The 22,292-nt window shown below is 39.0% G+C and overlaps 1 protein-coding gene and 1 non-coding gene across 6 annotated transcripts in view; one reads left to right on the plus strand and one right to left on the minus strand.

Annotated features, from left to right (window-relative positions):
- The window catches only part of ATP8A1 (ATPase phospholipid transporting 8A1), a 218,494-nt gene extending 215,363 nt beyond the window's left edge, over nt 1-3,131 (minus strand). For 3 of the 4 annotated variants that reach the window (XM_032496806.1, XM_032496817.1, XM_032496809.1), the window contains exon 1: nt 2,889-3,131. In XM_032496806.1, coding sequence (XP_032352697.1) covers nt 2,889-2,937 — 49 coding nt within the window. In that variant the 5' untranslated portion in view covers nt 2,938-3,131. The remainder of the gene's footprint in view (nt 1-2,888) is intronic. The other variant, XM_032496814.1, reaches the window with a different exon arrangement.
- A 426-nt stretch (nt 3,132-3,557) lies between these two features.
- The window catches only part of LOC102515980, a 292,327-nt gene continuing 273,592 nt past the window's right edge, over nt 3,558-22,292 (plus strand). For both annotated transcript variants that reach the window (XR_004325929.1, XR_004325928.1), the window contains exons 1-2: nt 3,558-3,844; nt 4,677-4,747. This is a non-coding gene — a transcript (uncharacterized LOC102515980). The remainder of the gene's footprint in view (nt 3,845-4,676; nt 4,748-22,292) is intronic.

The raw sequence follows: 22,292 nt of genomic DNA on the forward strand, positions 1-22,292 counted from the left end.
ATAAAAAATAAGAATTAAAAAAAAAAAACAATACTGTAGCCTCTCAACACTTAACAAAACCCTCTCAAATGGCACAGGTTTTACATTGCTTTTTGTTCCTGTCTCTTTTCCCATTTCCCACAATACAGAAACCAACTGCTATCATTGGACAGAACAATCCCAACTATTACCACTATATGTTCATTACTTATATGGCTCATTCAAATGATGATTAAGGAAATTCATTCACTGTTATCAAAAAGACAACAAATAACAAGTGTTGGCAAGGACGTGGAGAAAGGGGAACCCTTGTGCATTGTTGGTGGAAGTGTAAATTGGTGCAGCCACTATGGAAAACAGCATGGAGGTTCCTCAAAAAATTAAAAATAGAACTACCATATGATCCAACAATTTCTTTCTGCATATTTATCCAAAGAAAACAAAAACACGAATTAGAGAAGATACATGTATCACTATTTTCACTGCAGCATCATTTATAATAACCCAGATATGGAAACAACCTAAGTGCCCATCAAGAGATGAATAAATAAAGATGCATGTGTGTGCATGTGTGCGTAAAATGGAATATTACTCAACCAAAAAAGGAATGAAATCTTGCCATTTGTGACAACATGGATGGACCTAGAGGGTATTATGCTAAGTGAAATAAGTTAGAGAAAGACAAATACTGAATGATTTCACTTATACGTGGAATCTAAAAAACAAAAGTAATGAACAAACATAACAAAAGAGAAACAGACATAAATACAGAGAACAGATAGTGGTTGCCAGTGGGGATAGGGGTGAGGGGATGCAAGGAATAGGTGAGGAAGATTAAGAGGTACAAACCTCCAGTTTCAAAATATATGAGTCACAGGTATGAAACGTACAGTGTGGGGAATATAGTCAATAATTATGTAAGACCTTTGTATGGTGAAAGATGATAACTAGACATGGTGATCATTTTGCAATGTATTGAAATACTGAATTGCTATGTTGTGTAACTGGAACTAACAGTGTTGTATGTCAATTATACTTCAAAAACAAACAAACAAACTCATAGAAAAAGATCAGGTTTGTGGTTACCACAGGTGGAGTGTAAGGGGAGGGGAAACTGAATGAAGGGAGTCAAAAGGCAAAAAGTTCCAGTTATAAGATAAATAAGTACTAGGGACGTAATGTATAACACGATACATATAATTATGTTTACATACAAAAGTTGTATGTTATACATGAAATTTGTTGAGAGCAAATCTCAAGAAAAAAATTTTTTTCTATATCTTTAATTTTGTATCTATATGAGTTGATGGATGTTCACTAAATTTAATATGGTAATCATTTCATGATATATATAAGTCAAATTATCATGCTGTACACCTTAAACTTACACAATGTTGTATGTCAATTATATTTCAATAAAACTGGAAGAAAAAATAAGAAAAAAGAAAATTCATTCATTTCAGAAGCATAAAAAAGAATACATTTTTACTGTGTACATTTTAAAATAACAGTATCATTTATTCAAATGTGCATCCCAAACAGTAATGCCCTGTGTATTTTTTCATTATATTACAGATAACAGTAAGTACATACTAAATTCCTAAGTAGGACACAGGTTAGTTTTGACTCGTTGTGGCCTTTTCCCCACAACAGTTATTGAGTATTTCCTAAGTGCCATAATCAGAAAATCATAGCTATTAGAGCCTAGAACTCCCTTTTTAACATGGGGACTCTGAGGAAGGAAAATAATAACATGGTCTGCCTCGAACCCCTGCAATTCGATTCTTCTAACTTCCATTTATTATTATTTTTTCTAAAACCACTTTGACACTTGTCAAATATTAAAGGGTGAAGTTGGGGAGGTGTGTAGGGGTGAAGGATGGACATCAGTGATGATGGCAAGACAGATTAGTTCATAAAATACGTTACGCCACCCTTTGCAGGATTCAAGCATGGGTTTATGGGAGAGAAAACAAAACAAAACTCGAGATATGTATAATCTTGGCTTTGTCGTGAGCAAAATGAAAAAAATATTTACCAGGTGACTGTCACATGCTGTGCAGGATGCCGAGGGCTCCTCGGAGAGGATGAGGAACATCTGGACCCTCCAAAAGCTTACTTCCCTTTACCCTCGGGCATCTGTTGCTCATTGCTGACAAGTGTAGCCATTCAACAGCTGGTCCCCGGTGGAGCAAAGAAAACAGCTTCCACCTTGCTAAAAAGTCAGCTCACCTGGCCAAAGCGCAGGTATCAGGCGAAGGGAAAAACGAAAAACAAAACCTCTGACACTTGAGACGGCAGCTGGGTGAGACTCGGCTGCAGGAGGCAGAACTGCAGAGACTAACGCACAGCACACGCCGAGCGACCAACCCCAGCGACGGCTCCTCTAGCTAGGAGGGGCGAGGGGCTGTGGATCAAAGAATCCTGCAGCCTGGGAAGAGCAAATCCGCTTCTCAGGGACCCATGCTGTGGGGGCTGCACTAGGGTGGGCGGCGGGTTGGGGATGTGCTCCCTAGAATGAAGAGGCAGAGTGGAGACAGGGAGGTTCGTGCGCTAGTGGGGAGGGAGGTGGGCAGGGCGAGAGCGCTCGGTGACAGACCGAAGAGTCACGCTGCAGTGTAAAGCGAGCCTTGGGGATCCCGCCGAGGACACCAATTCCGGAGCTCTGCAGCTGGGAAGGGGTCTGCCAGGGCACCGAAAGCGGCGCTGGGAGAAGGTTTCACTAGGGATCAGTCGCGACAGCTAGACTTTCTTGGGGGAGAGGTGGGACGGGGGATCTCTTCCCCGACACACACACACACACACACACACACACACACACACAAACACACACCGCCAGACCCCAGGCTGGCTCCAAGCCGTCCCCGCGCGCGCTCCCCACCCAGCCCGGTGCTGCGGCGGCCACTCACCCTCCGCGCGGGAGCGGATCTCCGACACGGTCCTCCGCATGGTGGGCATCCCGGCAGCCGCCGCAGGTGGGTCTTCCGACCAGACTCTGCACCTGTCACGGCGCCGCGCCGAGCGCTCAGCAGCCGCGCGGGCCCAGCCGTCCGCCTAGAGCTGCGCCGCTGCCGGCGCGGCCCTACCGCACCGGCAGGAGAAGGAAGAGGCAGCGAAGGTGGCGGCGACCGCAGAACTGGGCGAGCTCAGCCTGCAGACGCGGAGGGGGCGGCCCGGGGAGGGGCGGAGCTCGGACGCCGGCGCCGGGGGAGGGGTCGTCGGAGCGCGCGCTCACTCGCTCCCGCGGAAGCGCGGCCGGGAAGGCGGGAGAGGGGCGGGGAGATACCTGGGAGAGCCCCCCTCCGCCCCGCCCCGCCCCGCCCCGCCCCGCCCCGCCCCGCCCCGCTAAGGACCGTACCACCCCTGCGGCGGTGGGGGGGGGGGAGATCAGCTACCGGCCTCTGGGCTCCGCCCAGCGGCTTCGGCTCGACCTGTCCTTCGTCAACACCTTTGCGATTCTCCCCTCTTAGCCGGAGAGGAAGGGGTGTTCCAGCTCCTGCTTCCTCGGACATCCCCTCCCGCCACCCTCTGGTTTTAATAACAATGGAGTCGCCCGTGGTCGGAAAAGTGGGGTTGGGTCTGAGTGGGCGGGAGAGGCCAAAGGGCTTGGGGTGAGGAGGTTTAAGGCCTTGCTTGAGCAAGGACAGGGGACCGCGTGTTCGCCCCTGGCAGCCCTCGGGGCCTGAGCCACACTTGCTTCTTCGCGTGGCCCACGAGCAACAGGCTCTGAGGTCGGGGCTCCCCAGGCGCCAGGGCTCCTCCTGCCCGCGGTGCTCGCGTGCGTCAGGGCCGGCGCCTCCCGCCCGTGCGTGCTGTGCAGCCTGCCCAAGCTGTGGACTTGAAATAAAATCAACTGTTGGGTCAGGTGCTTCAAAAAGGACTTTGTTGTTTTGGGTTTTAGGTTTTAGTCAAACCTGCAGGAAGTTGGGGGCAGTAGTTTTACCTGAGAAAGGGAGAGGAGTCCTAGTGTAAAATCCATAAGTACAGTAAATTTTCCTTTGCTTCACATCCTAGAGATAATCACAACCTTGTTGCCTTTTATTTTGTATACAGAGATCTATGCTAACAAGTTATCAAAGCAAGTTCCGTGTTTTTTATTTATCGCGTATTTCATCTTTAAGTTATGTAAGTTTTCATGTATTTTCTGATGGGTGGCTCAGATGGCAAGAAAGGAATAAATTAAATTAGAAGCAATTTGCTTCTTCCCTTATCTTATGCTCTTCCTCCAGTACTAGATGGAAGAGCCTTACATGGAGGCCTTTTATGTAAACAGCTTTCAGGTTCTTAGGGGAGAGATCTGGAGAGGCTTGAACAGAGAGTGAAGTGATTATTCCCAAGCCTCAAGTAAAAATAAAATAAAGCCTGCTAATAGCATCTTATCTCTATTTGTGGTATTTCCTCTGCCTCCTGCAGGTAGCATTTGCTAATCAGCACCCTGCCCTACATTAATACTGAGTCAGGCAGTCGATGCATATTTATGAAGAACCCCCTCTACTTGGCTCTGATTCAGAGGCTGGGGTTAGAACAAAGAAAATGTATTTCCAGTGTTCATGAAACATTGCAGGATAGAGCAGGTCTCAGGTAAATGTGTTTGTTTCAGTGATGGTCTTGATTTATAAGTACGGTCTTCTAAAAGTAGGAAATGAACACACAGCCTTTTTAGGACAGTCATCACTGGCACTTTTTATTCCTTCCAGGTCCAGGATCTCCTTGTACAAAACAGACTCCCTCTGGCTCGATGAACATGTGTCTGAAAAAAATTAAAAGGGTAAGTGCCACAAGGAAATTAAAAAAAAAAATCAGCTTTAAAATTTAGTGAACAGAAACCATAGAAAATGCAGTTCTTTTACTGTTAACAATTTAGGCATAATTGTGTATAAAGCCAGAACCAGTTTTTTTTCAAAGTCAGTGCGCAGCAGCATGAATATTTCATTTATGGCAATCACCTTTGTAATTCCTATGGGCCCTCCAATGAAGTTCAATTCTGCTTATTTGCAAATAATAATTAACTGAATGGAGTTCCAGAGATAATACCGATACTGGGGATTGAACCCAGGACCTCGTGCATGCTAAGCATGTGCTCTACCACTGAGCTATTACCCACTCCCCACTCACACCCAAGAACAATCTATTTAATATGTCTCTGTGTGTGTGTGTATCCCATTAACAACCCATCAGCAAAATTGACAACATACTCATACAAGAAATGGCAACAGTCTCGGACACAGAGAACATTGCATGATGTAGTGTGCCCTTTCCCAAGTTGTGTTAATTGCTTTATCCACAATGGCAAGAGTATCCTGCCTAACTCATTTCTGAAAAACCATTCATTTCCTGATTGCTGGAAATCACGTATGTTTTTATTGGCTCAGAACCCTGGTTGAAGTTGAGAGTATTGTACTAATCTGCATGGACTTGATTTCAAAGTCCTCTCAGATCTCCTCGTCTTCCATTGTTGTGAGAGGCACAGTGTGCCAGCCCCTGGCAAGGAACTCTTGGTTCCAGCAACATGACCTTGTCACAGAATCTGTAATACAATTCAGATGTCAGCAAGATTGCTTAAAAACTTTCAGGTCCTGTGACTACACTCCTGATGGACTTAGAAAGCGAGGGTTATTGAGGGACAGCTTTTCAAAGGACCAGATTTTATCATCCTCCACAAAGTATCCATGAATGCATAACATGTGAGGTGTGAGCCAGGGTGCTAGGTTACAGAGATACTTAATGCATTTGTGAAAGTAACCAGCAGTGTAACAAGATGACTGACACATAATGCCAAAAAGACAAAGAGCAACGACCACAAACATTAAGGGAGGGGGAGATTCCAAGAGCTTGGGTGATCAACCTAGTTGAGCTAGGTTTTGAAGTAGGGGTTAAGTCTGTAGCAATGAAAAGGAGACATCATTCCAGGTAGGAATGCTTGGTATATAGTAAGTACTCAATAATGATTTTCTAATGAATGATTAAGGTAAATGAGATGACAGAAGAGCCTCTATGTTTGGGGGAAACAAAAGAGACTAATTTGTTGTGTACAGGGAACTCATTGGGAATCTGTACACTTTAAACAGGTGAATTGTATGGTTTGTGAATTATACTTTAATAAAGCTGCTTAAAAAATTGTCTCCAGAGGTGTGAGCCACAAAAATGATCAAGTCCAGAAAGTCTAAAAGAGATGTCAGAGCATATTCCTATCTTGATGGGTTTTCACTTACTAAGTACCTGGTGTTGCCTGAGTTTGTTGTTGTTGGGGACACCAAGAATTAAGAATTGGTCCTCCTTAGGAGGAACTCATAGTTAACTAGGTGAGAGAGGCATGCTGACTACTTTTCTAATTTATAATACACTTAGAAGTGCTTTGGGAACTTACGGCCTGAAGGTAGTTGAAGGGGTTCCTGGGGATCCTGCTTCTGATTGCAACTGAAGATTGCGAAGTTGAGAACTGTGCTGCCATGGAACACAGGTGCTGGACAACACTGGCTACTGTACTCTAAATTCTTTTGCAGAAACACAAAATAATTGAGTAAAACAATCTTAAACTTTGATAATTACATCTTTTAGTTTAAAACTGAGGTTTAGATATAACATAAAATTCTATCAATTTGCAAAACTACCTGGTTGTTTTAAGAGAAGGTGCTTATTGCCTTTGGTGCATAGTTTGTGTTACGTTGATTCAATGGATGGTGTATGGTTAAGAGATTATTATGTTACTGGACTTGTAAGGCATTTTCCCCAAGTCTTCGCATCCTGATTTTCTTTTGCTGTCACCGCCCACACCCTTCCAATGCATGAGCAAGTTCTTTAGGCTCAGTTTAAAAACATGCACACTTAATTCTATTCACGTTTCACCTCTCCCTCTACCACCTTGTACAGGCCACCGTCAGCATTCACCTGAAATGGACTCCTAACTGACCTCCCTGCTTTTACTTTTGTCACCCATTCATTGTTATTATTATGATTATTATTTTAGAACACCAATGAGTTTTATTATTATTTTAAAAACCAAATGAGTTAATGTCTATTATTATTTTAAAGCACAAGTGATTTTTATTTTAATTATTTTAAGACACAAATGAGTTTATACCATTTCCTAAGACTTCAGTGGCTTCCCATAGCACTTGGAGTGAAACCCAAACCCTTTCTGATCCTTCCTTGCCTGCTTCTCAGACTCCTCTCCTTCTGCCCCCTGTTTGGTCCATGGCCTCCCATTGTTTCAGCCCAGCCTGGCTAATATTGCCCCACTCCCCCTAGTGCCAGCCACCACCACGTTCCCTTATTCTCTTTTCCTCATAGCATTTATCTCTGAAGTTTTCCTGTTTGTTTACCTGTTCATGATAAATAGGTCTTGCTGTATTTGTCTTACTTATTGCAGTTTATCTGACTTTAAGAACAGTGTCTGTCACATAGCACAGGATCAATAAATATTTGTTGAATGAATGAATGAACTGAAAAAATGTGTGTACTGTGAATGATCTGGTTCCCTAAGATTGGAGACTGGAAATAAGTCAAAGAATAGGTAGCATTTTATTGGGATAGATAATAAGTTATACCCTTCCTAAGCATAAATACAATATTACTTTGTCATGAAATAATTTAGAACATATTTGCTATGAATTAATTGATATCAGAAAAATCTTCTGAGTACCATATTCGCTTTTATTAAAATCAAGTGATCAAACTTTAAAAACAAACTGACTTCAACCAAAAGCTCTAAATTCATTGTCACTGAGTAATCCAGTCACTTATTCTTACTCATAATGATAAAATCAATACTTTCCTCTCATGTCTGTAATTCATTTCTTATGACTCTATTATCATTCCCTTTTCAAACACCTTAGCAAGGTTTTTAATTCTGAGTTATAATGTCTTTAAACGTTGTTATCTTCTTCATGTCCTGGGATTTTCCAACAAAAAAAGTACAATGGTTTTTTTCTTCACTGTAATTGAAAATACTTTGTTCCTGTTTAAATGAAACAAGGTTTAAAGTGTGAATTTTTTATTATATAAAAAAATTCTTAATAGAAAACATTTAAAAATATCCTCCAGTACATTTAAAATAGTGTTCAATTCACACACAATTTTTTAGGAAAAACATTTACTGAAATTTTTACTCAAAAAGTAAATGAGCATTCAAGGCAAAACAGTCCTAGTGTTAAGATTTGACTTCAAACTTATAATTTCAGATTGATAAGAGACTGATTAAATGGCATGATTTTTACTTTAAAATTTCCTTCCTACCAGAGCCAGGAAGTGAAAATTAATGGATAATATATTTAGTGTAACATTTTCATTAATTTTGGCATTTTAAAAAGCAGCTTTATTGAGATATAATTGACAAACAATAAACTTAACATGTTTAAACTATAGAATTTGACAAGTTTGGTGTATATATATGTATATATGCCTACAAAGCCATCATTACATTCAAAATAATAAACATATCCATCTTTTCCAGAAGTTCATCTTGCCCCTTGGTATGGTTCTGTACAACTTGAGATACTTCTTCTTCATACATTCAGTGCAATTTATTGAGTGCCCACCGTATTCTAGAGACTGTGCTGGGTATCTGAGATTGAATGGTCAGCTAAACCAATAGATTCTGACCCATAAAAAATTATGACACTCATCAAATAGTTATGTAAGTAAATAAATATAAAATCACAAGTGCATATCACACTCTAATGGAAAGGTAGTCCACACCTGTATGTATTGATTGTACCTCAAAATATTTCTGGGCTTTCATACATGTATCTGGAATGCTTCAGAAATATTTATATGTACTTTTGTAATATATCTGAAAATGCACAGTAACAATTTGTTTCTATTGGATGTTACAGCTTTTATCTTGAAAATGGTGTCCATATTTCTTATATGGAAAGAATTGCCAGTGAAGACTGGAAATTATTTATAATTTATTTCTTTGTTGTTAACCAGAAAGCCAATATTAGAAATGAAAAAAAAAACCTCCTGAGAAAAATCTTGCTTTTTTTTTTTCTTTTTTGCTGTGTCGTATGAGGTGTTATTTCAAGGGAGGAGAGGTGATAATAATGAGGTAAAAGTACAGAAAGAGGAATTTTTATCAAAAATTGAGTATAGCAGCAAATGAGATAAATAAATGTGGTTATCAAATACAATTTTGTAATTCCATAACTCTTAATTTGGAAAGAACGCCAGGCTTAAACAAGATGGTGTCCTGATTAATTGAAAAAAGCCATGGCTTTCAAATATGAAATATTTGCCAATTGTACTTGGCCCTCTTGGGTGATATATTCTCTTCTTAGGTTCATAATTCACTGCAGCGTTTAGCAGATTTACTGGAAAATCACAATGTTGTTGTTTTTTTCCCCTCTGACCCCCCCCCCCCAAAATCTCAGAAACAACATCTGCCAGAAAGAGGAATCATTTATCTCTTTGAACTCTGAGGAAATCTACCAAATGGAGAAAGAGAGTCAATACTTAACCCAAGACTACATTTTAGTATTCACCCCAAAGAAAGAGGCCAGGGGGAAAAACACTATAAAGAAAAGCTGTAAATAAGGTGAACCAACTATAGATTGAAGACTTGTAGAAGTGGACGTATTGGAGGCTAAGAGCAAAGTGAGCTAGTGCCAAGTATGAGAGCAGAGGCTTGACCTTTTGAATAGATCTGCTTGCCTATTCCAGCCTGACATGTCAGCTCCTCTGCCCTGCCTGTGTTCTGTTGTCTGTTTTTCATTCGATCTGAACTCTTAAAAATGATCTTTGCCTGTTAAGTTGGAACCTCTTTCCTCCTGTTCCTGAATCCAGGCTGTTCTGACTCCAGCTTGCTTCCCTGGCTTCCAGCAGCCATATCCCCTCTAACTGAAACAGCTGTAATCTGTTGTCTGCATAGCGCCTCAAAGTTTCCAGTGCCCCTTAATTCAGTTCCATGCCTGCATCTAGCCCCTGTTGGCGTCTCCTGACTTACTTTTGATCTAAAATGACAGTGCAGGAGGAAAAAGGAGACCTATAGGTTGGGAAATACTGGAAAATAAACTTGAGTAAGTACATGGGAACCAAATTATGGAGGACCATGCAGATTGCAAAGGTGATGGAATGAATGCACAAGGTGAAAGGGAGTTACAGTTGTGGCTCTAGGACACAGGATAAAACTGTGTTTTAATAAGGTTTTTTGTGTTGGTAATAGAATACGGAGCAAGGATTAGAAGTAAAGAGGTCAGGCTGAAGATGACAAAGATCTGCTCAATTAACAGAGGAAACGATGTTTTAAAAACTCAAGCTTGAATATAATATGAGGCATTTTAGTAATACTTAGGGTGCTATGAGTAAAGGACAATAGTCTGTTTATCTAAAAATATAATCTTTTCTATGTAGTTACAGATATAAGTATAGCTATGGATACAGCTGTGTTTGATCTTTTTAGATGTTGGGTTGATTTCTTATTGAACCAGAAATTCTGACATTCAAGGAGGGGAGGTTACCTCTGTTACTTTCTTTGAGAGTCCTAAGTGTGTGTTATATTTGAGCACAACTCAATTAGTGGAAGTGCTTTACCTATCGTTTAATGCTACTATAGCTTTTAGTAGTCTGAAAAAAGAAGTTATGATTAACGTAAAAAGCTCATTGGTGTCAATCCTAATATAACGAAAAAAATGAATCAGAAGACTCGATTTGCATCTCAGTTCTGATTATTGTAGTGATTGGATCTTGAGAATATCATTAAAAAACCCAGTTAACATGCAGGCAAACGGATTAATATACAAGTTCTACCACTTACCCACTGGTACAACTTTGGCCAAGTCACCTGACTTCTCTGTGCCTCAATCTTCTTATCTGTAAAATGGAGAATAATTATACTATGTACACTATCAGAATGTTGTGAGAAGAACATAACATAATTTATTATGATGTACTGTACAAATTTTAGCTATTATTGTTTAGTGCACCCAAGATGTTTTTCTACTCTGAGTGACATAAAACTAGATGATTTTAGTTATTAGAAGCATTTTCCTCAATATTGCCTTTCTTTGTATAGTCAAATAACATATGTATACTTAATCTATCATTCGTACGACAAATAGCAGGGATGTTGAATATGTAATTTTAATGCAGGATTCTATTTATTGGTTTCAAGAGACTTGTGGCAAGAATGCTCATTAGTAATATTTATTAAAATCTTAAAACAAGTATGTGTACTTATGTCCTTTAGAATAAAGTTTGACTGCATATAATAAAAACCCCAAATAACAGTGACTCATGCAAAGTGAAAGTTTATTCTCTGTCATATAAAAGAAGTCTGAAGATGGGCTCCATACTGGCATCAAGGATCTAGGGTCTTCCCTTTCGGCTCTGCTGTGCTGACATATGGCTTCCGTCTTCAAGGTCACCTCATGGTCCTAGCTGGCTTCTGGTGTGCCAGCCATAACATCCACACTGGGAGATGGGAAAGGGACTAAGGATAAAGAGACCCCACCATGCTGAGACAGAGCTCTTTATGCTGAAGTCTCCATAAAAGTTATGCTTATACCTTATTGGCTAGAACTTAGTCACATGGCCATACCTAGCTGAAAGGGAAGCTGGTAAATTTAGTTATTTTGTTCAACTGGTAAGGAATCTAGAGAAAATTTGAGAGTCTGATGCCAATGAGGAAGGAAAGAATGCATTTGAGGGTAGGCAGCCAGCATTCTCTGGCTTTCCCATAAATATCAGAAATCATTCTCCAGGTTGCAGTATTAAAATCCTGGAGTTCTTCATGGACATAATCATGAAACTACATTCTGTTCAAATTGTGTTTTTAAATATTTATAAGAAAAAGAATTTGCCTTATTTTAGAAACAGGCTTGATGAAATAGGTTTCAAATTGCTGGGGGTTAGCAAAGAATTTATTAAATGCTAATTGAATATAATATTGAATAGAGTACAGTAGAAAATAGAGATAAAAGTTGATAAATTAATAACTTAATTAAGGTGACTTCCTGTTTCAAAGCAAATAAAATTTAAACAATATACACCAGCAAATTGAACAACTGGGAAGAAATGGATAAATTCCTAGAAACGTACAATTTCCTGAGACTGAATCATGAAGAAATAGAAAATCTGAACAGAGTGATTACTAGCAAGGAGATTAAATCAGTAATCAAAAACCTCCCAACAAATAAAATTCCAGGGCCAAACTGCTTCACTGGTGAAGTCTATCAAACATCCAAGTAAGAACTGATACTAATTATTCTAAAACTCTTCCAAAAGATAGAAGAGGGGGAACTCTTCCACACACATTTTAGGAGGCCAAATTTACCCTGATACCAAAAACTGGACAAGGAAGCCACAAAAAAAGAAAATAATAGCCAATATCTCTGATGAACTTAGATGCAAAAATCCTCAGCAAAGTCTTAGCACACTGAATTTAGCAATACATCAAAAGGACTGTACAACATGATCAAATGGGATTTATTTCACAGATGTAAAATGGTTCAACATCTGCAAATCAGCTGGTGTGACACACCATGTTAACAAAATGAAGGATAAAAATTATATGTTCTCAAAAGATGCAGAAAAAGCATTTGACAAAATTTAACATCCATTTTATGATGAAAACTTTCAACAAACTGGGTATAAAGGGAACATACTTCAATATAATAAAGAGTATATATGACAGTCCCACAGCTAGCAGCATACTCAACAGTGACAAGCTGAAAGCTTTTCCTTGAGGATCTGGAGCAAGACAAGGCTGTCTACTCTCACCACTTTTATTCAAGATAGTGTTGGAAGTCTTAGCCAGAACAATTAGGCAAGAACAAGAAAGAAAAGGCATTCAAATTGGAAAGGAAGAGGTAAAATTGTCAACATTTGCAGATGACATGATATTATAGATAGAAAACCCTGAAGACTTCATCAAAAAATGTTAGAACTAGTGAATAAATTCAATGAAGTTGCAGGATACAAAATAAATACACAAAAATCAGTTGCATTTCTTCACACTAGTAACAGTCTATCAGAAAGAGAATTTTTAAAAAACAGTCCCAGTTATAATTGCATCAAAAAGAATAAAATACCTAGGAATAAATTTTCACCAGGCAAGTGAAAGACCTGTATATTGAAAACTACAAGACATTAATGAAAGACATTGAGGAAGAACATAAATAAATGAAAAGACATTCTGTGCTCATGAATGGGAGACTTAATATTGTTAAATTGTTCATACTACCCAAAGCAAAATACAGATTCAATGTAATCTCTATCAAAATTCTGGTAGTATTTTTCACAGAAATAGAACAACAATCCTGGCATTTGTGTGGAACCACTAAAGACCCCAAATAGCCAAAGCAAGCTTGAGAAAGAAGAGCAAAGCTGGAAATCACATTTCTTGGTTTCAAACTAAACTGTAGTAATTAAAACAGTATGATATTGGCATGAAAACAGACACATAGGTCAATGGAACAGAATAGAGAGCCCAGAAATAAACCCACACATGTGTGGTCAATTAATTTATGACAAAAGAGCCAAGAATATACAATGGCGAAAGGACAATTTCTTCAATAAATAGTGCTGGGAAAATTGGACAGCTACTTGCAAAAGAATGAAACTGGATCACTGTCTTAAATCATGCACAAAAATTAACTCAAAATGAATTAAAGACTTGAGTGTAAGACCTGAAACCATAAAACTTGTGGAAGGAAACACGGGCAGTAAGCTCCTTGGCATAGGTCTTGGTGATGATTTTTTGAATCTGACACCAAAAGCAAAAGCAATGAAGGCAAAAATAAACGAATGGGACTACGTCAAACCAAAAGGTTTCTGCACAGCAAAGGAGACCATCAACAAAATGAAAAGGCAGCCCATTGAGTAGGAGAAAATAACTAAAAATCATATATCTGATAAGGGGACTAATATCCAAAATATAAAAAGAACTCATACAACTCAATAGCAAGAAAACAAACAGCTCAGTTAAAAAATGGACAGAAGATCTGAATAGACATTTCCCCCCAAAAAGACAACAGGTGCATGAAAAAACGCTCAACATCATTAATCATCGGGGAAATGCAAGTCAAAATCATAATGAGGTATCACCTCACAGCTGTTAAAATGGCTATTATAAAAAGGACAAGAAATAACAAGTTTGGCAAGGAAATGGAGAAAGGGGAACCCTCATACACCATTGGTGAGAGCACAAATTGGTGCAACCACTGTGGGAAACAATATGCAAGTTCCTCAAAAAATTAGAAATAGAACTGCCATATAATCCAGCAATTCCACTTCTTGGTATTTATCTGAAGAAAACAGAAACACTAATTTGAAGGGCTATATGTACCCCTACTTTCATTGCATCATTGTTAACAATAGCTAAGATATGAAAACAACTTAAGTGACCATCAATGGATGAATGGATAAAGAAATTGCATATATATATATATGATTGAATATTATTTAGTCATAAAAAGAATGAAAGTTTGCCATTTGTGACAACACAAATGGAATTCCAGGGCATTATGCTGAATGAAATAGGTCAGACAGAGAAAGACAAATATCATATGATCTTTCTCATATACGGAACCCAAAAACAAACAAACAAAAAATAAAAACACAAGTTCATAGATACAGAGATCAGACTGGTGGTTGTAAGAGGTGGAGTGTTGTGAGGGGATAGGAGAAATAGGTGAACAGTTTTTTTTTTAAGTTTAAATAAAAAAACAGGTGAAAGATTCACAAAGCAATGAATAAAGTAAATGATAGAATAGAAAGATCTTCTATTTAAGTGTTTTCTCTTTTTATATCAGAAAAGGGAAAAATCAAAGAATTAGAGATTTCTAAACCTCTAAAGAAAGGGCAATATTACTTAACAGCATCATGGAAACATCAGTCTTCCGGTTCTGTACAGACTGCCCTGTGAGGGAAGAGGCTCATACCATGTTAGGGAGCTACCGTGGCCGTCTCGTGATGAGAGTTTTCTGTGTTCTTGAGGATGACTTTTGGATCCCCAAAAGATTATCCAAAGCAATTTTATTTTTAAAAATTAATATTCAATGTATTAAATTTATATGTTAAAACATAATTCTTTCTTAAGCTTTGAAATTCCACTTAATTTTATTCTACTTAAAAATCTAGCAAATTTTAAGAATTATTTTCAAGGAGGTGTTAATGTTTGATTCTGTTCACAAACTAAAACTCCCTTAAACATTGTAAACTATGCTTATGAGGTTGATACATTTTGTTTTCTTTTTAAGTCCTTTACTCACCTGAAAGAACCTTCCAAGTACTTAAGTAACCGTAACAGGATACATTTAGCTAATAAAAATATGTCTTAGGCTTTTAAAAATTTTTGTATACTGTTGGATTTCAACATAAAATCTTTGATTAAATCAAGTATCCAGTCTTAATTTGGAATCACAAGGATGAAATATCTTTGTAATAGGTGAAATTCTCTTAAATACATTGATTATTTCTAAACTTTACTAAAAACTATTAGTGCTATAGGTTTGATTTACTTGATCATAGATACACTTAATTCTCCAGGTTTAAAGCAAATAATTCTCTTAGAAACAGTTATGTCATCCAAACAGGTTTAGGCTTAGCATCCCAAGCACTTTTGGAGGTTATACTTGCAATTGGCTGAGGCTGAATATTAACCAGAGATGTTGTCTAGGACTTCTGAGCTCTAGAACTACAGTTGTCCTTGAAAGTTTTCTTACATCTTTGTCAGTGGAAGCCATCTCTAGATTCAAGTCATCCATTGCCTAATACTTTACTCCATGTACAGAAGTCCACATTTGGTCCATTGAATTAGTATCAACTAATCTATTACTGTGTTACTCTACTTTACATTCTTTTCATATTGTTTCTATCTGTTAGCATTAACGTGTATAGTTCTTTTGATGACATTGGGTTGGATTTTGTTTATTTTCCAAGGCGTTTCCTAATTGGTTCTGTTTAGTTTTAAAGTCTAAGCTTGCAGTTGGGAGACCCTGAATGAAGTTGGAGAATTGGAATAGAAACAAATGGAGAAATGGAGGGGTGTCCTGAAGGGAGCACAGAGGGCGGATGCTAAGGTTGGTGATGAATTCTTACAAAAGGAAACACTGAATAAAACTCCAGAGGCAAGGTGGAGCCCAGCGTTCCAAATCCTCACTCTTTATCCCTCCTCCGCCCGCAACTCTCCAGCAGTTCTTCTGGATAGATGATGATCTGTCCTCCTGCCGACTCCTAGAAGAACACACAACCCAAAATGTTTATCTAGAGTAAGGTATAAAAAAGTTATAATTCCAGAGCATCCCCGGGTCTTTTGGTGGCTAGAATTTGGCAAGCAAAGACAGACATCTCTATTGTTTGAAAAGATGGATTTGTCTTACTCACCAACTGTCCCCTCCTTTGATTTGGAAATGGGAGGATGAATATGAGAGTAGTTAAATTAAGCAATGAGGGGGCTAGGAGCACCCACCTCCTGTGCAATTGAAAATCCATGTGTAACTTTTAACTCCCCCTAAACTTATTTACTAATAGGTTCCTGTTGACCGGAAGCCTTACTGATAAAGTAAACAACTGATTGATACCTATTTTGTATGTTCTACGTATACTTATATATATTTTATGCATTCATGACATACCTAAATTTTTCCTAATTTTTTGATATTTCTAGGCCATGTGATTGTGAGTTTTTTCAAATTATTCCAAATCTCCCCCAATTTTTTACAATATATTAATTGAAAAACTCTTCACATAAGTGGACCCTTGCTGTTCAAAGCCATCTTGTTCAAGGGTCAACTGTGGTTGGAATGCACAATAATAAGGGGAAGAGCTGTCTCGTTGCTGAAAGAGGGACTGTGTAAAGATTATTCAATTCTTGGGGAACTATCTCTTGTCTAGTATGAATCTATTCTGTATTGTCTCTGAAAATATCTCTGTGTTCTTTGGGGGGTGTGTGTGTGTGTGTGTGTGTTAGAAAAAGAGAGGGAGGTGCACAAGTTTGATATAGTTGCTATTTTGTGATTGAGCAGGAAGAAGGAGGAGGCATGTTGTTGCCTCGCACCACTGGGAGGATGTCATACAAGGCACGTCCCTGAAGTACCACGATTCATCCATTTACAACCCTCCCCTCTATCTCATTCTGGACTGAGTTACTCTGTCTTTGGGAAACAAGTTACTAAGTCCAATGTATTGCACTGGTCTTGAGAGAATGAGAGTTTCCTTAAGTAGAAATGGAAGTTGGCACTGAAGGTCTAAGCATTTGGGGGAAAAAGGAAGAATGGAAAACAGGACAGGGAAACAAGTCTAGAAACAAGTGTGGCCTCAAACAGACTCCCTGCGAAGGGATTAAGCTATTTTTTTTAAACTTTCTTTATGGAAATATATTTACCTTAATATTTTATGTGAGAAATTAAAAGAATTTTGACATAGTTCAGATTTACAGAAAGTTGTTAGAAAAATACATTTTACTGTATTTGCTTTATCCTTCTCTTTCTCTCTTGTTCTTTCTGAACTGTCTGAGAGTAATTTGCTGACATGATGCACCTTACTGCTAAGCACTTCAGTGTGTATTTTCTTTTAATAAGAACATTCTTTTATGTATTACAATGTGATGATTAAAATCAGGAATTTAATATTAAAATGATGCTAGTATCTAATCTACAGACCTGATTCAGATTTTGTCATTTGTCCCAGTAACAGATCATGAGTTGTACTGAATTTTCCTGTCCCTTTAGTCTCCTTTAATCTGGACCAGTCATTTGGCCTTTCTTTCATTTCATGACATTGACATTTCCGAGGAGCACAGGCCAGTTGTTTTGTAGAGCATCCTTCAGTATGGGTTTGTCTTATGTCTCCTCGGGGTTCTGGCAGGAATGCTGCAGATGTGATGTGTTCTCAGTGCAGCCTATCAGGAGGCATGTGGTGTGGATACCCCATTACCACTGATGTTAATTTTCATCACTTGGTTAAGGTGGTGACTGCCAGCTTGCTCCACTGAAAGGTTACTGTTTATCCTTTTGTATTTAGAAACGTGGTGGGGAGACTAGATTTATATTTTTAACAAGTCATACAGTGTAATTCCACTCTGCATATTTGGAAAAGAAGTTTTGTTTCTTTTTCTTCTTTCTTTTTTTCCAGATCTGCTCCTTACTTGTCCACTTGCCTATTCTCAGCTCTGCCGCTGGTACCTACCCTTTACATGTCTCGGGTTCAGGCCTGTCCACACTGGCCTTAGCAGTGTTCAGGGGTGGGGGGAAGAGCCCTCAGTTCCCATTACTCCCCATCTCTTCAATCCTCAGAACACAGCTGTCAAAACTACATGAAAAGTACTTTGGTAAGAGCCTCACGGCTTACTGAAAGGGATTATATAAAATGGAAAATAAGAGGATGTTTCTTTTTAAATTGATGACATTTAATAAAGCTTTTTCTGCTCAGTAATTGACCTAATGCCTTTCTTACAAAAGACGTTGAGGCAATTCGTTCCAGGGACTCTACATGCTCCTTCCTTTCTGTTATGGGTGAAGCTTAGTTCCTACATGAGGTCAAAGTCACTAAACCTAAAAAATACTATTATTACACCTAAAAATTAATATTGATTTCTTAATATTATTACACATCTAGCAAAAGCTCAAAGTTCTTTAACTTTTAGCAATTCTTTGCAGATAAGTTGAATGGAAAATTAGGGGAAATGTTCTCATTATAGAAAAACTCTTGATGTTAGCACAATTGAACAGCCGCAGTGAAAGGAAACATTTTACTCAACCTGTAAGAAATCTTGTTGCTTCTAGTTTTTCTTTGTAGATTAGACAGTAGACAAATTATAGAGTAAACCGTATTCGATGTCTGTTTCCATAATGCATTCAGTAAGATGTTCAGGGACTGTGTGAGACATGAGATGCCACTTTCAGCGAGAGGTAACAGGAGCAGTAGCACATTTATTGAAATTTCTGCTCTGCAGAAAACCTGGTCCAATGCCTATTTCATCCTAAATAATAAGACGAAAAGCTCATCTCACATTCTCTCAATGTCACTGCAGCTGATTTTCTGGCATTGGGAAGTAAATAGGGAGTTTTGTTTCTGTTTTTTCTTATCACAACACAGCATGTCTTGGAACAACTGACAATCGAGAATGTTGAAACAGTGAGTGAATTATTTGCATTGGTCACCTTGAAGAAGTCTAAAGAATTTGGCAGGCATTCAAAAGCCAGAGATTGGATGAGTTAAGGGTAAAATTGATCTGTCTTGCAGCTTTTTGTCCAAAAGACTGCCTCCCTTTGTTGTAGCTTCGGAGTCTGAATTCTCTTGTTTGGCACACTGAGAGGTTTTAAAAGCCCTGACAAATACCCAGTAAAATCTATCAAGCAAGGTCAAGGAACCTGCTTCCTCCCATCCACAGATAGGCAGCCAGGCAGCTTGCTTAGGCATACAGAGAGCAACTCAGAGCAGTGCAGCCTGTTTCCCTTGAGCTCTCTTCTCTTATTTCCTCTCAGTACCTTCAACTGTCTGAGCATCTGACTCAGACATAGCAGAGCTACTGTTGCTGCCGGAGGGTAGTGGTTTGTTCTGTTATCCTGGAATGCCCTTGTACTGAGAAAATCAGAAGCTGGGGAACGCAGTGAATTTTCCCACTGTGTGCATCTCTCACTAGCTCTTCCTGCTTCTGTTTCTTCCTACCATTTTAGAGGGAATGACCATCTTACTTTTCAGGCTACCAGCTTGGTCTGTGGAATCAGCTGGATACATTTAATGCACACAGAAGAGACGCTTACAAAGCAGGTAGCAGAAATGAGAATAGGAGGTTTCATTTTTCTGATCCCTTGGAGAATGAGATATTTCACGTGAGTGTATTTTTCTAGGCAGCTGAAAATTCTGCCCTCAACATGGAAATTTGTTTTTAACTTAGGTAAGTGGTATAGCATAGTGGTTAAGCACACAGACTCTGAGGCAGATGGTTTGTACTTGAGTGTTGACTCTACCTCTTTCCAGCTTTGTAACTTTGGGCACTGTCCTTAACCTCTCGTGCCTCAGTTTCCTCATCTATAAAGTGGGGGTCATAATAGTTTCTATCTTATTAAGGATTAAGCAGTATTAAATGTAAAGCACTTAGAACCATGCCAATATGTTGAGTCACAGTAGAGTTGTTTTTATTTTTATTATTAATTCAACCATTCCTGTACAAATCTTGCTGTAAAATGGGACCCACCTTGTTTTATTTTACAGAAAATGTTGAACATTGAGTACTCAGTGCCTTTATACACAGAGAAATAGTGCAGTCACACCTTCAGACAGTGCTGTGAAGATGATGGCGATGTAATGGTAATTGATACTGTTTATGGAGAAGCCTTCATGAATGTTGCTGGTAATCCCTACAGTGAACCTGTAAGACAGGCCTACTTACAAGTAGGCTGAGAGGATCTAAGTACTTGCTGGACTTCATGCAGCTAGAAGCAGACGGTTTGACACGCCAGCTCAGGGCTGTATGACCTCAGGGTTGTGTGACCTCAGGGCTGGAGCTCTTGGTCACCTCACCATCCTGCCTGGTGGCTAGGGCTCTAGTCCCCACGCCTGTGTTTCTCGGACTTGAGCGTGCATTCGCACCACGTGGAGGGCTTGTTCAAACACTGGTAAGATGGCTGGTCTCCACCTTGGAGGCTGAGAACCAGCATCCTGAGTTGCTGGGTGGTCTTGCTGCTGCTGGTCCAGACATCAGTCACACTTTGCAAACTGCTACGGATACCATATTACTCCTGACTATTTTTAATACCAATTTTTAAAATTATCTTATTAATGGCAGTTGCCCCTTCAAGCTGTCAGTGTGTTCTTTTACTTTCAAACACTATTACACACACATTCAGCTGTTTTAAAACTTTTGGTGGCCCAACTCCTATGGTGTTGAATTTATGGATTTTACAGCAGCTGCTGCCATTTGGAAGTTCCTTTCTCTTGCAGCTCAGTTCCCTGGTGCATTTGGTCCTTTGACTCTGCCAGGGACTTAACTTCCTTGCCTGTTGCTTCTTTGTATTTTAATGTAGGAAAAGTATCGGGTGACTGAGCTTCATGTATTTAAAATCTGCATCGCATGCCGCTTTCTCCCCTTCTCAGCGTTGAGGGCTTTACACCATCAGGGATTATTCTGTAACAGAGTGGAGCAAAATCTAAAACACTGTGACTTGGCTTTTTAGCCTCCTTAACACCATAATCTCATTTCAAGGACCTGGTGTTAGTACCTATTTCTCCATATTTAGTCCTGAATTATATCAGTATAGTTCTAAAATCCTATGCAAGCCATGGGATCATCACAGAGTTGGGTCTAGCAAGGTTTTTTTTTTTTCTTGGTAAAACTTTTTTTTCCCGTCTTACGATAACAGAGGATATAGATCCTTGATTCCAGAGCTGTTCCTCCTTAGCTTAACAGAATAAGAGACAGAAAGCTCACAATTTTGGCTTCCTCCAGTGCGATTCCTTCCTTTATTAAAATATGGATAACTTTGGGTGTACTTCTATGAGAAACTGCATCATGACAGGGAGCTATGTTGACTCACTTGTTCCCTTGGTCTCATATTTATCTTCTTCATTTTTTTTTTTTTTTTTTTGGCTCTTCAGTGGTAAACTGAAGGAAACACAACTTTAAAAATAGCTCAAGTTATCATTCTAGACCAAATTTTGTGGTCTGGCTAATTCATACTCCCTTCCAATTTCCTGTTATAAACCCATGTTTTTATTTCTATGTTGCTCAATACTTTAAACATAGGCCTCTTCTGTGTTAGTCATCTTCCAACCCTTCTCTGTACCTACTTCTGGACTTCATGTTGAAAGAGAAAAATAAACATTTATTAGTATAAACCCCTGTCTTGGGATTTCCACTACTTTTAACTGAATACATTCCTGAGCTGAGTCTCTTACATTGTTAGAATTCTGTAAGATAGGACTATTCTAGAGTTAGTTAATTTAGTGGCTCAACAGAGTCATCAGAAACTGTGATTCTTGCCCTCTTTCTGCTTTTTCATTCCCTGCCTGACAGCAGATTACCTCTTGGTTGCTTAGTGACTGAACAAGTGCCAGACATCATGTACTGTCATATTAATGTCAAGAAGAAAGTTAAAAAGAAATCTTTCTATCTTGGGTCTCTTTTTAAGAGAAGGAAAATATTTCTCCAAAGTCTCTCATCAGACTTCTGTGTATGCCTCATTAGACAGAACTGGGTCACATGCTTCATGCCAAACCAAACCTTTGCCTAGGGGGATAAAACAATCATGATTGGCTCCAGCCAATCAGGAGTCACCTGCTGAGGAAGAAGGTGGATTCTGTCTTCCCTAAAAAAAAATGTGGCCACATGGAGGACAACTAATAAGATAAAGGTTCTGTTAAGAGGAAGAAGT

Source organism: Camelus ferus, chromosome 2, assembly GCF_009834535.1.
Source record: "Camelus ferus isolate YT-003-E chromosome 2, BCGSAC_Cfer_1.0, whole genome shotgun sequence".
In the NCBI taxonomy this organism is placed as follows: domain Eukaryota; kingdom Metazoa; phylum Chordata; class Mammalia; order Artiodactyla; family Camelidae; genus Camelus; species Camelus ferus.